Source organism: Primulina eburnea, chromosome 15 (genome assembly GCF_022965805.1).
Source record: "Primulina eburnea isolate SZY01 chromosome 15, ASM2296580v1, whole genome shotgun sequence".
NCBI classification, from domain to species: domain Eukaryota; kingdom Viridiplantae; phylum Streptophyta; class Magnoliopsida; order Lamiales; family Gesneriaceae; genus Primulina; species Primulina eburnea.
Genome location: NC_133115.1, coordinates 30,826,736 through 30,842,559, shown reverse-complemented (window position 1 = coordinate 30,842,559; position 15,824 = coordinate 30,826,736). Strand labels below are relative to the sequence as shown.

The following is a 15,824-nucleotide window of genomic DNA, read 5'->3' as shown; positions in this document are numbered from 1 at the left end:
ATACCCCTGTAAGAGCCCGGGTCATGGATGACCCGGAATATCAAATGGATTCCCAAATCCGACTGAGTCTGCAGATGGATTCTTCTGGAGCCGGGCAGGTGAAGGAACATGCTCTACTCTCCGGGCAGTCATAGGCCCGGGCTCTTGTAATCTCCCGGGAACTTTCTACCCGGGCCACCTCGATATAAGCACCGCACTCGAGTATACTAGCAGAATAGGATGTGGGCGACTGTCCCATCTCTGACACCGTGCTGATGAGTTGACATGTCAGAATATAGGGTGTGCTCAGCCGTCCTACTATAATTAGTAGGTAGCACGGAGAACGAGGTAATCATTACTTCTCATACTATAAATACCAGGTTCTCTCTTTACATTTACATTGGATTCATTCACACCAATATCACAGCCATCACTTGGCTACATTGGTTTTATTGCTTGAGTACCCTGCTGACTTAAGCATCGGAGTGGCCACGCCGGACACCCCTCCGGCGCCCATTCACGAGTTCCTTTCATTGTTTGCAGGTCACGATCGAAGCCATCTACCTTGTTCATTTTCCTGAACAACACTATAAATTATTGATCTGATCCGATGGAGCACCCGACCCTGCTCATCCATTTCACCCGGATCGCATCAATTATCGTTCATTTATTGAGCTATAATCGAATATTGAACATGCAAATGCAAAATAACATTATAAATAGATAATGTAAAGAAGAGTAGTTATGACACAAAATTAAAAGAACACGAATTCGAAGAAAATTTTCAAGCTTGAATTCTATGAAAAGATCAATAAGAAGAGTAGTAAGACACAAAATTAAAAGAACACGAATTCGAAGAAAATTTTCAAGCTTGAATTCTATGAAAAGATCAATAAGAAGAGTAGTTATGACACAAAATTAAAAGAACACGAATTCGAAGAAAATTTTCAAGCTTGAATTCTATGAAAAGATCAATGAGCACACTTCACTGTGATAATCGGTGTTGCTCAACAAGTCAACCCTCACTTTAAAGATTATCTAATTAGACCATCAAATATCATCAAGAGCCCGTGGCAAATTATTCAGTCGTCTTTTGTCAAGGTTTTTTGAGGAGTTGATCAACATTTTGAATATGAGGATTCATTACTTTATTTTATTTGTGTTATATTGGTTGTTTGACTGTATGTCTCAACCGTTTGTAATAGTTAACTAGGATTTTAGACTTAGTGGGGTGTATTTAATTAAGAGTTTTGATGATTTTTAATGATTTTTTCAAATGATAGACTTTTATGTATTTGATAGATTTTTATTAACTTTTACAGAATCTCACAGATTTATGTGGATTTCATGTAAACTTTTTTGCAAGATATTTATAGACTTTTGTGAATTTTTTTTATAAAATTTTATAAATTTTGTTATAACATATTATTTTTTATTAATTTCTTCGAACCAATAATTAATTGACATATATAACATATTCAGTTTGAAATAATTTTTCAATATTTATATTAATAAATAAATTTAATTATTTAAAAGTTAAATTATTTAATCCTTACATGTGTATATATGTGGGTTTGTATGCATGTTTGTAAAATTTTTAAAATGCATCAATTGATTAATTTGTAACATTGTTTTTGAATTGATAATATAAATGTGAGAATAATATTATTTAGTATTGTGTGGACATAATTTGTAGAAAAATATCATAGCTTACATATTAATTGAAAATGCTAAAAAGAATTTAAAAAATCATGGTTGTTGCGAGTCTATCAATTATTAAGAATTGAGTATGTCTCGTGTGAGACGGTCCCACGAATCTTTATCTGTAAGACGGGTCAACCCTAGCGATATTCACAATAAAAAGTAATACTCTTAGCATAAAAAGTAATAATTTTTCATGGATGACTCAAATAAGAGATCCGTCTCACAAAATACGACCCATAAGACCGTCTCACACAAGTTTATCATAAGAATTAAATGACGGTTTTTGGATCATCTTTTATTATTATGAAATATTACATTAATTTGTGTAAATAATAAATTAAAAATCACAAAATCAATTCTAGAATTCAAAAATTCCTATGATATTAAAATAAAAAATTATTAAATGAACAATCAGCGAAAAATTTGAAAATGAAAGATGAATATATATATATATATATATATATATATATATATATATATACACACTTCGAAAATTTGAGAGAGTGATAGAGATAGATGAGTGGAGAAAAGATAAGAAGAGAGGTGATGTGAAGTGACAGGGAGAGAAATAAATAGCTTGTGTATGAGTTAGAAGTTTTAAAAATCCATCCAAATCTTTGGGTTAAACCAAATACAATTTTTGACAATTTATAGTTATACCTTAGGCTTTAATGTTTTATGTTAATGAATTTCACTGAAGTTATTAAAAGTCTATTGAAATTTTGAATACCTATAAACGTTTATAGAGTTTTTAAAAGTCAATGTTGAAGACCACTTGACTTTATAAAACTCAATGAAAATCTATTTTGAATACCACTAGACTTCTATAGAGTATGTAAAAGTCTTAATTGAATATATCTAGATTTTTAAAATCTACAAAAGTAATTAAAAGTCAATAAATCTCCTACATTGAATATACCTCCTTATTAGACAATATATATGCTCTAAGATTTAAGTGGGTTGTTACAACCAGTTTTAAAACCAAAGTCTTCTAGTAAAAATATTTTCTAAGTGGAACAAAGAGTGACATATGTTCTCGAGTTTCTAAATGTCCACAGAATCCTTGTGTTATTTCTTATTTACTTTGTTAACTTGCTATATTTGACTATAATAGTTTCATAAAAAAACCATCGGACCGTTTTCTGCACTGCTTGTAGTCTGATCGTTTTTAAGAAATGAGAAAATTAGTTCTTGTATAACTAATCATATCAAGACCGGTTTTGTATAATTTAAAGTTTTTATTCACTCACTCTAAACAAATCTTTGATCCTAAAAAAATATAAACGAAGAAGTAATTATTTTAGGAAATACAAAAAGGATTTCATCAACAAATTATGTGTATAACGGGAGTATAGTTGTAATTTTAAGTAAGAAATCATCATTAATAAGTAAGAAATCATCATATCACTTGCAATGTTCAAGATATCAATATTTTTGACTACAATTCTTTCAAATAATTATTTTTAATAATGTTTGATAAAAATTGGCTCCCATTCATCAAATTTGTACTATTTTCATTAATTATATGTAAGTGAGGCGCTTCAAATAATAAAATCGAATAAAAAATCCAGAATTTTATCAAATTGAAACATTACATTTATGATCGTTTCAGAAACTGTAAATAAATTTTTTATACAACATTGAAAATACGAAATAAGATTGACTAGAGTGATTTGTTTTGGTTAAATGAAAGCTCCATTACTCACCCAAATTTGAACGTGCAACTTAAGTGGTCACTAGCGCTGCAATTCAAAGTCAACTCCAAAATTTGAACCCATCCTTTTTGGTTCAAAAAGGGGAAATTTCAATTGGGAATCGCCAAATTTCCAAGCACTAAAAGTTTAACACTATATGGAATTCAACATCTCAACAAAAAAAAAAAAAAAAACTTGTGTGAGACGGTTTCACGGATCGTATTTTGTGAGACATATATCTTATTTGGGTCATCCATGAAAAATTATTACTTTTTATACTAAGAATATTACTTTTTATTGTGAATATCGGTAGATTTGATTCGTCTTACAGATAAAGATTGTGAGAACGTCTCACAAGAGACCTATTAAAAAAACACAACAAAAGGGTAAATGAAAATAGAGGCTACTCAAAAGGGGAAAAAATAGGCTACATATACAATAAATACACATCAAGTTATTTATGAAAATGTTACCCTTTGATGCAGTGATGGACTTAGGATTTGGGGGACCACTTAAAAAAAAACAAACAAAAAATTAAAATTAAGAGAAAAGACAAAAATTCTACGGATTTAATATTTAAGAAAATAAATAATTTAGATATTTGAGGTATTATATATATATATATATATATATAGTAGTTTTCAAACCAAGATCGACAAATAAACCACAATAAATAAATCACGTGTGTTTGTCAAAAAAACATTGGTAAAAATAATCGAATTTATGACCAAACAGTGAAACACTTATCTACTCCATCAATTCCAATACAACGGATTTATTAGTAACCTAGTCAAAACATACACGCCATATTTTGTTGTTTGTGTGATGTATTCTATGTCATAACACAACCGGCCTTTGTCTATTTTTTTTATTTGTTTAGGCCCAGTTTGGTAGGTAGGATTAAAGCTGGATACACTATTAATCATTTGTTTGCTTCGGTTTTTGAACTTGTGATTGACTATTAGTTGGACAACATTCACTGTTCAAGTTGGAGTATAAATCAATGCATTCTAGGGTGGATTATTTTTATCCGGTAGACTGGAAATAAAAATGACCATAGTAGCCCTTGCTCTGAATTAAAATAATAATTCAAATTAGCGACGGTTTGTAAAATTCCGTCGCAAATAGCGACAGTTTTTTTATAAACTGTCGCTAAATTTAAAATTAGCGACGCTTTTTCAAAAAAGATCGGCGACGGTTTCACAAAACTAGATCGGCGACCGTTTCGTGAACCAATAAACCGTCGCTAAAAGTCAAATTAGCGACGGTTTCTCAAAAACCGTCGCTAGTAGCGACGGGTTTTCAGAAGCCGTCGATAATTTTCCGGTAGGAAGGAAACCGTCTCCGATAGATATATATATCCTAACTTAATAAAATAAATTAGGCTATAAAACTTGAATCATTCTGTATAGATTGTAGATAGATAGATATATATTATTAAAATAAAATAAGAGCTCAAACTGAATCATTCTGTATTGTGAAACTGTGGCAAGAAACATGATTGAGCAACATGGTATAAAAACAATAGCAGTATAAAACACATCAAGGAACAAGGAGAGAGAGTGTGTGACAAGTTCTTACAGAGTATTATCAATTGTGTATGTATAGTTGGGAGGAGTGAGTGGTTTTTGGGATTTGGTAAGGCTGGATTCAGGTAGTGTCGGATTTTTCTGAGAAAATGCCGAGGGAAAAAGGAAGGGGTGGTTTTAGTTACTGAAGAGTCCAAAGCGAAGCGTAGTTTTGAACTGAAAAGTGAGAGAAAAGAAGAAGCTTGACCCTTTCATTCCTTTGACACACCATTTTGTCACCCACCCCTCCGAAGCTGTTACGCAAACCTATACATAAATATTTGCTCCTTGTTTTTTTGCTTGTATTGAATGACAGTGGATAATAAAGGGTGGGCTTTTTCTGTTTTTGGATTTTCGGTGTGGAATTTTAACGGGGCAGGTTGATGTGCGTGAGAGGAGTTTTCTTCTTTCTTTATTTCTTCCTCAAGACTCCAGCTTTTATTTGGCTTCTGGGTTTCTTGGGTTTTATCGCAACGTATACATTACTTGAAGTGTCGAGTGTTTTTTTTCTTCCTCTTTTTGGCTGGCTTTATATTTTGGCATATTATCCTATTCTGGGAGTTTTGGTAGATTTGAATGACGCATGATGATGGGTTTAGAGGAGCAGGTTCTCATGGAACAGGTGATAAAAATTCTTTCTTTCTTGATTTATGAGAATTTTGTGTTACCTTGCTTCGACCAGTAAAAGCTGGTTTGAAGATTGTTTTTCTTCTTCTTCTTCTTCTGCTTCATGGTTGAAATTTCGTGCACTATTAATTAGCCATATCGACCTGCTGAGGCTTTTTTTTCTCAATTAAACAGTGGTTTGATCTAGTTTGTCGTTTGATTATTCGTGTATAAGTTTTGCAGCGTGCCTCTGCTTGCTTTGGAATATGCCGGGCTTCCGTTCAAAATTTCTATTTGTTTCCTTAAAATTTAATTGGAAGAAGCGAAGATTTTCACTACTTCTCATTTCACTACCTGTGCAATTTTACGCGTTCTTTCCGAAATGTCCTAAAAAGTGGATTAAACTTTTTTTTTTTTTTGAAAGTAAAAGTGGATTAAAATTGACTACCAAACTGTAGTGTCCAATCCTTGTAGTTACACGACTAAAATGATGTTTTGCCTTTTATGTTGGGCAGATATCGGAAGAGATGATCTCTATACAGAGCTGTGGAAGGCATGCGCCGGACCTTTAGTCGATGTTCCTTGTAATGGAGAGAGAGTTTACTACTTTCCTCAGGGTCATATGGAACAAGTAACCTTTCCACAATCCCCGCTTGATAGTTGTTCAATTTTTTTAAAATTCATTTGATATATCCATTAGATAAATTTACAGTTAGAAGCATCAACAAATCAAGAATCGAATCTGCAAATACCTAAGTTCAATCTTCCTCCAAAGATTCTTTGTCATGTTTTGAACGTTCACTTGCTGGTATTGTTCATATATCGTTAATTATGGTTCCCTTATTTTCCCTCTGTGTTCATTTCATGAATATTTTTATTGTGTTCTCTTTGGTTTTACTTAACTAACAGGCGGAAACGGAGACAGACGAAGTTTATGCCCAAATCACTTTACGCCCAGAACTGGATGTAAGCAATCATCTTGTTATATTTGCCAGTATCTTTGTGTTATAGCCATACCCTATGTCGTTCGACTCATATTTAGCCTTCTGTACGAGTTACAAACTACATATATATTTGTTAATGACATCCTTTTTCTCGACAAATTTTGAATACCAGCAAACTGAACCCACTACTCCGGATCCATTCTTGCACAATCCACCAAAGCAGATTGTCCATTCTTTTTGTAAAATATTGACGGCATCTGATACGAGCACTCATGGAGGTTTCTCCGTCCTTCGAAAGCATGCCAATGAATGTCTGCCTCAGTTGGTAAGTAATTTCCTTGGAGAAACAAATTACTTGGTTTGATGAACATGTCATATGTATAATTACGTAGCAAAGAGAAGATATCAAGAAAGCTCATTTGGCGACGGCAATCTTTTAAGGATCAATATAATTGGGATTTGAGCCGGAAGTGAAGAAACCACTGTCCGGATTTATTGTTTTGTCTTGTTTTTATTATTGTTTATTTATATGTTCTTAGCATTTTGTTAAAACGAAAGCTTACTGTATAATCTGATCTTTTATATGCTGACTTGTACTCCAGGATATGACTCAACCAACCCCAAACCAGGATCTGGTTGCCAAAGATCTTCATGGATATGAGTGGAAATTCAAGCACATATTTAGAGGTAGTGATCATATTATGTAGCTTTAGGATCAGTCCTTTTCATTGAATTTTACTAATTTGGGGTTGAATGACTCGTGAGGTCAACCTAGAAGACACCTACTTACAACTGGATGGAGTACATTTGTTACCTCCAAGCGATTAATTGTGGGTGATTCTTTTATCTTTTTGAGGTAGCCACAGTTTCCACCCTGCTTGAATGCCCCTTTCTGTTTTTGCATGTAAATTTGATACAAGAAAAATCTATTGCAGGAGTGAAAATGGGCAACTGTTTGTCGGGGTTCGCCGCCTTGCTCGGCAACTGAGTTCCATGCCACCTTCTGTCATTTCCAGTCAAAGCATGCATCTGGGAGTTCTTGCTACCGCATCACATGCCATCACAACGCAGACCATATTTGTGGTGTACTACAAGCCAAGGTACAACTCCCTTCTCTCAAAACTTTTGATTTTTATTTTAGTTTTCATTGTTGTTAAACTTACTCATTGTTTTCTACTTTAGTTATGAATTTTTATAGCATAAATATATAAATATAGTCAACAGAGTGCGTATAGCATCAAGAGATTTACGTGGTTCGGTCATATAGACCTACTTCTACAAAACAATTTAGAATGCTAAAACTTCGATAATCATCTACCTTAGTTTAGACTACAATCATTATCCTTTAGTTAGTTTATGATAAAATATATTAATATAAATATGATATAAAATCTTTCCTCATGCTAAATTATATTAAACATGTAGCAAAGATGCATTGTTGTCTTAATTACATTAATTCCGATTCAAACTATGTACTTTGTTTGATATCTGACATTTTTATTGATGTTCAGGACATGCCAATACATTATTGGGTTGAACAAATACTTACAGGCCATGCATCATAAATTTTCATTGGGGATGCGTTTCAAGATGAGATTTGAAGGGGAAGATTCTCCTGAGAGAAGGTTCCCATTTTGTTTATGTTTCAATCATTAAGCTTGGATAATTCAGTTACTGATTACAAATATTATCCATTTCCAGGTTTGCAGGAACCATCGTTGGCGTTGGAGACTTCTCTTCAGAATGGACAGGCTCTAGTTGGCGGTCTCTAAAGGTGTATAAGCTGTTGAATTATATCTTATTAAATGCAAGAAAAATTAATATTTTTATGACTTAAGTAATGGTTCCTGCTCCAATTAGATCCAGTGGGATGAACCAGCAACCTTACAGCGGCCGGAGAGAGTTTCACCATGGGAAATTGAGCCTTTTCTAACTTCTGCTTCAGTAGACATATCACAACCAGCTATGAAGATCAAAAGACCTCGGCCCCTCAATCTTCCTATTTCTGGTACACATGGTTGCTTTATCTATTTTTTTTTCAACGCTACGTCAATAGAAAGTGTTTCATGTAATGACTTGTTACACTGATGTTTAATGTAGAAAATATGATTACTCTTGGTGCTTCTCCTCTCCGATATCCGAAACCAATAAAATCCTTTGAGTCATTGAGCCCGTTAACAAGTGCCAAGGATGCCCAAAACAACAGAAGGCAAGTTTTTTGGCCTCCAAAGCTGAAAGATGCTGGAGTAGCATGGCCGTTAGTGTCACCATCGAACGTTTCTATAAACCTTTTTCAAGAATCTATCGAAAATCTATCAGCACAATCTGTCCATTCTGGTTATCAATTCCCTATCTCATTGCGGGATAGTAATTGCCACAGCCAAGTTGAAGATATAAATAAGTTTGAAACTGCTTCAGTCTGCCGGTTATTTGGAATTGATTTAAGGAATGATTCAAACAAAATGCTTCCTCCTGGAAACGAAGTCTCTTTAACTTGTACAGGCATTCCCAATAAAAAACTTGAAGCTGATGGGGTGGAAAATGCCGAAAATAATTCATCAAAAGAAAAAAAGCATGTCGACTCCGAGGTTTCTCTCGGTGATAATCAGGGCAAACTGAGTTATTCTTCATCTTCAAGAACTCGAATTAAGGTGGATTCATCTTAATCTCATTGAAATATTGTTTTCCCCGAGTACTCAAGCTCATGTGGTGGTTTAAACAATAATTTTATACACAGAAAAAAAAATTAACGAACTTCTGCTTAAAAAAGATTTAACTAACTTCTGCTGGCATATGTTCATGGCTTAGATTTGAGTGGTCTTTACTTGTGCAAGGTTCAAATGCAAGGGATTCCCGTTGGACGCGGCATTGATTTGAGTGCTTTTGAAGGCTATGATGACCTTCTCACAACGCTCGAGAATATGTTTGAGATTAAGGGAGAGCTTCGTCACAGAAGCAGGTGGGAAGTTGTTTACACAGACATTGAAGGGGACAGGATGCTCGTGGGTGATGATCCATGGCTGTAAGCAGTTTGGAATGTTTCCGTATTTGATATGGGTTACTAGATAAACATAGCATCACTTTATCTTATCATTTTCATGGATTTTTACAGGGAATTTCGTAAGATTGCTAAAAAGATATGCATATACTCTAGTGAGGAAGTGAAGAAGATGAGCAACAATTACAAGTTTCCCTTGTTATCTCGAGATGACGATGTAGGCATGGTTGGAAGCATAGAGAATGAAGTGAAATCTGAAGCATGAAATGTGTATATTCTCTTGTGTATAGTTCTTCTCTTTAAGGTTCCTTTTGGTTCAGGGTACCACTACAGCGGAGGAGAGGGGCCGGCGATCGGTTTTTTTGAGCTTGCTCTATAGAGGTAACTGAAATAAATTTGAAGTGAATTAATTAGGTGTTGTGGAAGTGGAAAGCTAGTAGATTTGTGGGAAAACTTGACATGAAAGCTCAGTCTCTGAAATTGTAAATACCAAGTTTGTGAAAATAGTGTGTTGGGATTGGGAGTGATTTGAGAATCTGAAATGGCCACCAAATCACAGTAGTCTTGTCAAGTCTTCGGGTTGTTGTGTGAACTTTTTGCTCTAATTCTGTCAGTGAATGTGTTGGAAGACTTTTGATTTTCCAAGTCGATGCATTGTCAAAAATTTTGGGGTATCAAACAATTTATATATAATTTTATTTTTAATTATTTAATTTAATTGATGGAAAATAGGCCAACCCGAAGATTCCATTATTGAATTTACTTTCTTTCATTTTAAAATCAAATATTTCTTCAAAAGAAAAGTAATTATCAAACAAGAATCAGATGTTAAAATGAGGGTTTAAAAAAATGCCTACTAAAGTTGCATGCATGTGGTGTTAATCTAGCTTACGTATTTTTTTTACCCCTTCGGTTAATTTGAAATGAACAACAGGTATATTTGATTTCAGAATCTTCTTTAGTATTTGTCTTATTTCAATAATATGAAAATTTCTATTTTAAATTTAATAAAAATAGGTTTGGATTGATGTATTTGATTGGGAAGAAAAGAATGGTTTCAGAGATGTATTTTGAATAATATTTAAAAAAAAAATTAAAATAACATCATTTTGAGTATATTTGAATCCACCATAGTTATCGTTGAAATTGTATATCTTAATATTAACTGGATTTAAAATTCACTTCAACTTTCTCTATCTAAGCAAATCAATTTGTCGTTGGATTAATTTTATTTATATGAGCTTATATATGAATAATTATGTGTTGTGAGTTGTCTATTTAGTTAAGCCCAACATTAAAGTGATCAGTTAATTTTTTGGCTATTCAGCTTTAATACATCTAATAGGTTATAAATCTTTAATGTGTAGAGACATAAATGTAATTTTTGCTTTTTTGATGAGCTAAAACAGAAATATCAGAAAATAATGATAGATATTATCTATATATAATATATGAGTCATTGTCTCCAAATCGCGCGTCATCACGTTCCATATGCTCTTCCACACTAAGAAAATAGTTCGGAAGAGAAAACTAAATGATTATCTCAAGTAAAGAGCGCGTAGATCTGGAAGATCAAGATACGTTGTAAAAAATTCATGATTTTGGTTTCAGGTACGCTTTCGCTTAAGGTTTCAGTCAATTCTTAATGATTTACTATGATTAATTCTGCGGTTTATTAGTTTTCCCCAACAATTGTTTGAAATCAACAAATCTGAATCCATCATATCAAATCCATCTACTTTGATATTTTTATATGAAATGAAAACATGATGAGTTGGATGTCTTTGAGATTCATTTTATTTTGTAATAAGGCAAAAACTTGTGTGAGACGGTCCATGGATCGTAATTGTGAGACGAATATCTTATTTGGATCACCCATAAAAAAATATTACTTTTTATGCTAAGAATATTACTTTTTATTGTGAATATGAGTATGGTTGACCCGTCTCACAGATTATGATCCGTAAGACCCTGTGAGACCACATGAGACTCACTCTTGTAATAAAACCTCGAATTAGAATCCAATGTGCATATATAATATATTGCAGTGGAAAACGGCAAAATGGATAAATGCACCATCGCCATATCCACATAAGCTACCTTAAGATATCCTATTTCAACGATTTATTTATCTTTTTAACATTTATTTCTTTTTCTTTTTTGGATTATTAACATGTAAAAGTAGCAATACTTGAGACTTGTGTGTTAAAATGGTCAATTGACGTGTATATAAAACATTCTCCTTTTTTTTAAATAAAAATAAAAATCCCGCATAAAATAGTGGTCTAAAATATAGTTAGAAGTAAATATTAAAGCATGATTATATCATCGAACCAAATTTAGAGAACAAAAAAAATAAAAAATAAAAAAATTAGAGAACAAATATTTTGTTTTCCTAACCTTTGATGCATTACGGATTATTCGAATCTGACATAACCTTTACATCAAATCCGAGGATCCTAATGTATTTGAGTCTGGGTCAAGGTGGTAGACTTGATATTTTATTTTTGTAATTTCATCAATTATTTTTTTAATAAAATGACATCTTCAAGTAAAATATACTCAGAGAGATATTTTTTTAAAAAATAGTTGATTAGGGTTATTTTACAAATTCTCCCGTCATCAAATACTTGAAGATGTATTTTTTTTTAAAAAATAATTGACTAGGTTTATTTTACAAATTTCCTTTGGTGGACCTACTCATGTTGTCATTGACTACATTTAGTTTTATGACATCCCTCGGAAAGTTAATTTGGTTAATGACCTTAATTTTTTTTTTTTTAGTTTAGGTAAATGACCTTCATTTTATATATTAAATTAATTAATCTCCTCAAGAAACAAAATCATAATCCATCAATCCCAGAAAATTTGGTCGGGTCATAAAATCAAATTACGTTGCAGATTTAAAAATATTAATTAATATTAAAAAAGCAGGGAAAAAAAAGAATGAAGTGCGCATCCGGGGAATCGAACCCCGGTCAGTACCGTGGGAGGGTACTATGATACCACTACACTAGATGCGCTTTGTGGCCAATATGCCTAACATAACTATATATAAAAGGTCTAATTATCGGCTTGCAGACCATAAATTTCTAGTACTTTACGTGAAATTTGTTGTGAAAAAGTAAAAATTTACGGTAAAAAGTAAAAATCTCAAACTCTCAAAATTATCAAACTACACACTTTATAATATTTTTCTCTCAACTCAATTGTTATTTTCTTCACAAATGAGTGCTCTATTTATAGAGTTTCATATACAAATATTCCAAAATAAATTACCTCATTACATACATCATCACACACTAATTTTCAATATTCAACACCTAATTTTACCTAATTTTCAACATTCAACATTCAACATACACATTTTAATATTATATTTTCAACACTCCCCCTTGTGATGATGATCATAATGATTGTCTTCATTACGTGTTTTTATACTGCCTCGTTAAAAACCTTACTTGGAAAAACCCATTGGGATAAAAACCATAGTAAGGGAAAAAGAGTGCAGTCACGTAAACTCCCTCTGATGTTGACATGAACAATTCTTCACAAATTTCGTAGATTGCGCATCCCAATATTATATATGTGCTTTCTGAATATTGACGTAGGAAGTGCCTTTGTGAAGAGATCTGATGAGTTTTCACTTGATTGAATGTGACGAAGATCAATACATTTATTCTTCTCAAGCTCCTTGGTGAATGCGAAGAACTTAGGAGGAATATGTTTAGTTCTGTCGCTTTTTATGTATCCTTCTTTCATTTGAGCAACACATGCAGCATTATCTTCATATAGTATCACAGGTTTCTCGTCGAATGATAATCCGTATGAGATTTGGATATGTTGGGTCATTGATTTTAACCACACACATTCACGGCTTGCTTCATGTAGTGCAATAATCTCGGCATGATTTGATGAAGTTGTTACTAGTGTTTGTTTCTGTGAACGCCAAGAAATTGCAGTACCTCCACGAGTAAATACATATCCAGTTTGGGAACGTGCCTTGTGTGGATCAGATAAGTATCCAGCATCGGCAAAACCAATTATACTTGGATTAGCATCTTTTGAATACAAAAGTCCCAAGTCTGTCGTTCCTCGTAGATAACGGAATATATGTTTAATTCCGTTCCAGTGTCTCTTTGTTGGATATGAGTTAAATCTTGCCAACAGATTCACGGCAAAAGATATATCAGGCCTTGTACAATTTGTAAGGTACATAAGGGCACCGATGGCACTTAGATATGGTACTTCTGGACCAAGAATATCTTCATCATCTTCACATGGACGAAATGGATCTTTTTCTATGTTTAATGATCTAACAACCATTGGAGTACTTAAAGGATTTGCTTTATCCATATTAAAACGTTTAAGAATCTTTTCTGTATAATTTGTCTGGTGAACAAACATTCCACATTCTTTTTGTTCGATTTGCAAACCCAGACAATACTTGGTTTTTCCAAGATCCTTCATTTCAAATTCTTCCTTCAAATATGACACAACTTCTTGAATTTCCTTACTCGTTCCAATTATGTTTAAATCGTCAACATATACAGCAATAATTACGCATCCGGATTTTGTTTTCTTAATGAAAACACAAGGGCATATTGAATTGTTTACATATCCCTTTTTCATCAAATGATCACTTAGTCGATTATACCACATTCGACCTGATTGCTTTAACCCATATAACGATCTTTGTAATTTCACAGAATAACATTCTCTGGGTTTTGAACTTTGTGCTTCAGGCATCTTAAATCCTTCAGGGATTTTCATATATATATTACTATCAAGTGATCCATATAAGTAAGCTGTAACAACATCCATAAGACGCATTTCTAAATTTTCAGATACCGCCAAGCTAATCAAATACCGAAACGTAATTGCATCCATCACAGGAGAATACGTTTCTTCATAATCAATTCCAGGCCTTTGAGAAAAACCCTGTGCAACAAGTCGAGCTTTATATCTTACTATTTCATTTTTCTCATTTCGCTTTCGAATAAAAACCCATTTGTATCCAACAGGTTTTACACCTTCAGGTGTAAGGACTATAGGTCCAAAAACATTACGTTTATTTAGCGAATCCAATTCAACCTGGATGGCTTCTTTCCATTTTATCCAGTCCTGCCGATTTTTACATTCACCAAAAGATTTTGGTTCATGATCTTCATTATCATTTATGATGTCGATTGCCACATTATAAGAAAATATATCATCAATTTCATCTATATCTTTTCGGTTCCATATTTTTTCAGTATTAATGTAATTGATAGAGATTTCATGATTCTCGTCAGTTTGTGGTTCTAACAGAACATTTTCATCATCATGTGTTTCTTCAGGAACAACATTCTCTATTTTGTGATCATCATGTTTCTCTATGAATTTTCTTTTTCGAGGATTTTTATCCTTGGAACCGACTGGCCTTCCACGCTTCAGGCGTTTAATGACATCATGAGTATCTTCCATTTGTTTCTTTGGAATTTCAATTCGAGCAGGGGCATTTGCAGCATGTATATATGATTTAGTTACCCCTTTTGTGTCTGCAAATGCATCTGGTATTTGATTTGCTATTCTTTGCAAGTGTACAATTTGTTGTACATCTTTTTCACATTGTTTTGTTCTTGGATCCAGATGTAACAATGATGATACATACCATGTAATTTCTTTTTCGGTATGTTTTTGTTCTCCCCCTAACATTGGGAAGATTTCCTCATTAAAATGACAATCAGCAAAACGTGCTGTGAACACATCTCCTGTCTGAGGTTCAAGATATCGAATAATTGATGGACTATCATAACCGATATAAATTCCAACCTTTCTTTGAGGTCCCATTTTCTTTCGTTGTGGTGGTGCAATAGGCACATACACCATACATCCAAAAATTCTCAGATGAGAAATGTCTGGTTCTTTATCAAATGCAAGCTGCAATGGGGAGTATTTATGCTATGCACTTGGTCTGATGCGAATTAATGAAGCAGCGTGTAAAATTGCATGTCCCCATATAGAAATAGGGAGCTTTGTTTTCATAATCATTGGTCTAGCAATCATTTGCAGACGTTTAATCAATGATTCAGCCAATCCATTCTGTGTATGTACATGAGCAACAGGATGCTCAACAATGATTCCCATAGACATACAATAATCATTGAAAGTCTGGGAAGTAAATTCACCAGCATTATCAAGTCTAATTTTCTTGATTGTATAATCGGGAAATTGATTCCTCAATTTTATTATTTGAGCAAGTAATCTTGCAAATGCAATATTTCGAGTTGACAATAAACATACATGTGACCATCTGCTGGAGGCATCAATCAATGCCATAAAGTATCTG

At 33.2% G+C, this 15,824-nt stretch overlaps 1 protein-coding gene and 1 non-coding gene across 2 annotated transcripts; one reads left to right on the top strand and one right to left on the bottom strand.

Annotated features, from left to right (window-relative positions):
• Positions 1-4,887: 4,887 nt before the first annotated feature.
• On the top strand, positions 4,888-10,138 carry LOC140814133 (auxin response factor 18-like). The gene is made up of 14 exons (XM_073173010.1): positions 4,888-5,567; positions 6,067-6,182; positions 6,264-6,359; positions 6,461-6,517; positions 6,668-6,820; positions 7,098-7,182; positions 7,261-7,351; positions 7,431-7,595; positions 8,007-8,120; positions 8,197-8,269; positions 8,356-8,503; positions 8,596-9,146; positions 9,330-9,517; positions 9,608-10,138. Exons 1-14 carry the CDS (start codon positions 5,522-5,524, stop codon positions 9,756-9,758), a joined length of 2,034 nt encoding a protein of 677 aa, XP_073029111.1. The 5' UTR covers positions 4,888-5,521; the 3' UTR covers positions 9,759-10,138.
• A 2,307-nt stretch (positions 10,139-12,445) lies between these two features.
• TRNAG-CCC (transfer RNA glycine (anticodon CCC)) lies at positions 12,446-12,516 on the bottom strand. The gene has a single exon. It is a non-coding gene; the product is annotated as a tRNA-Gly (tRNA).
• Positions 12,517-15,824: the final 3,308 nt, after the last annotated feature.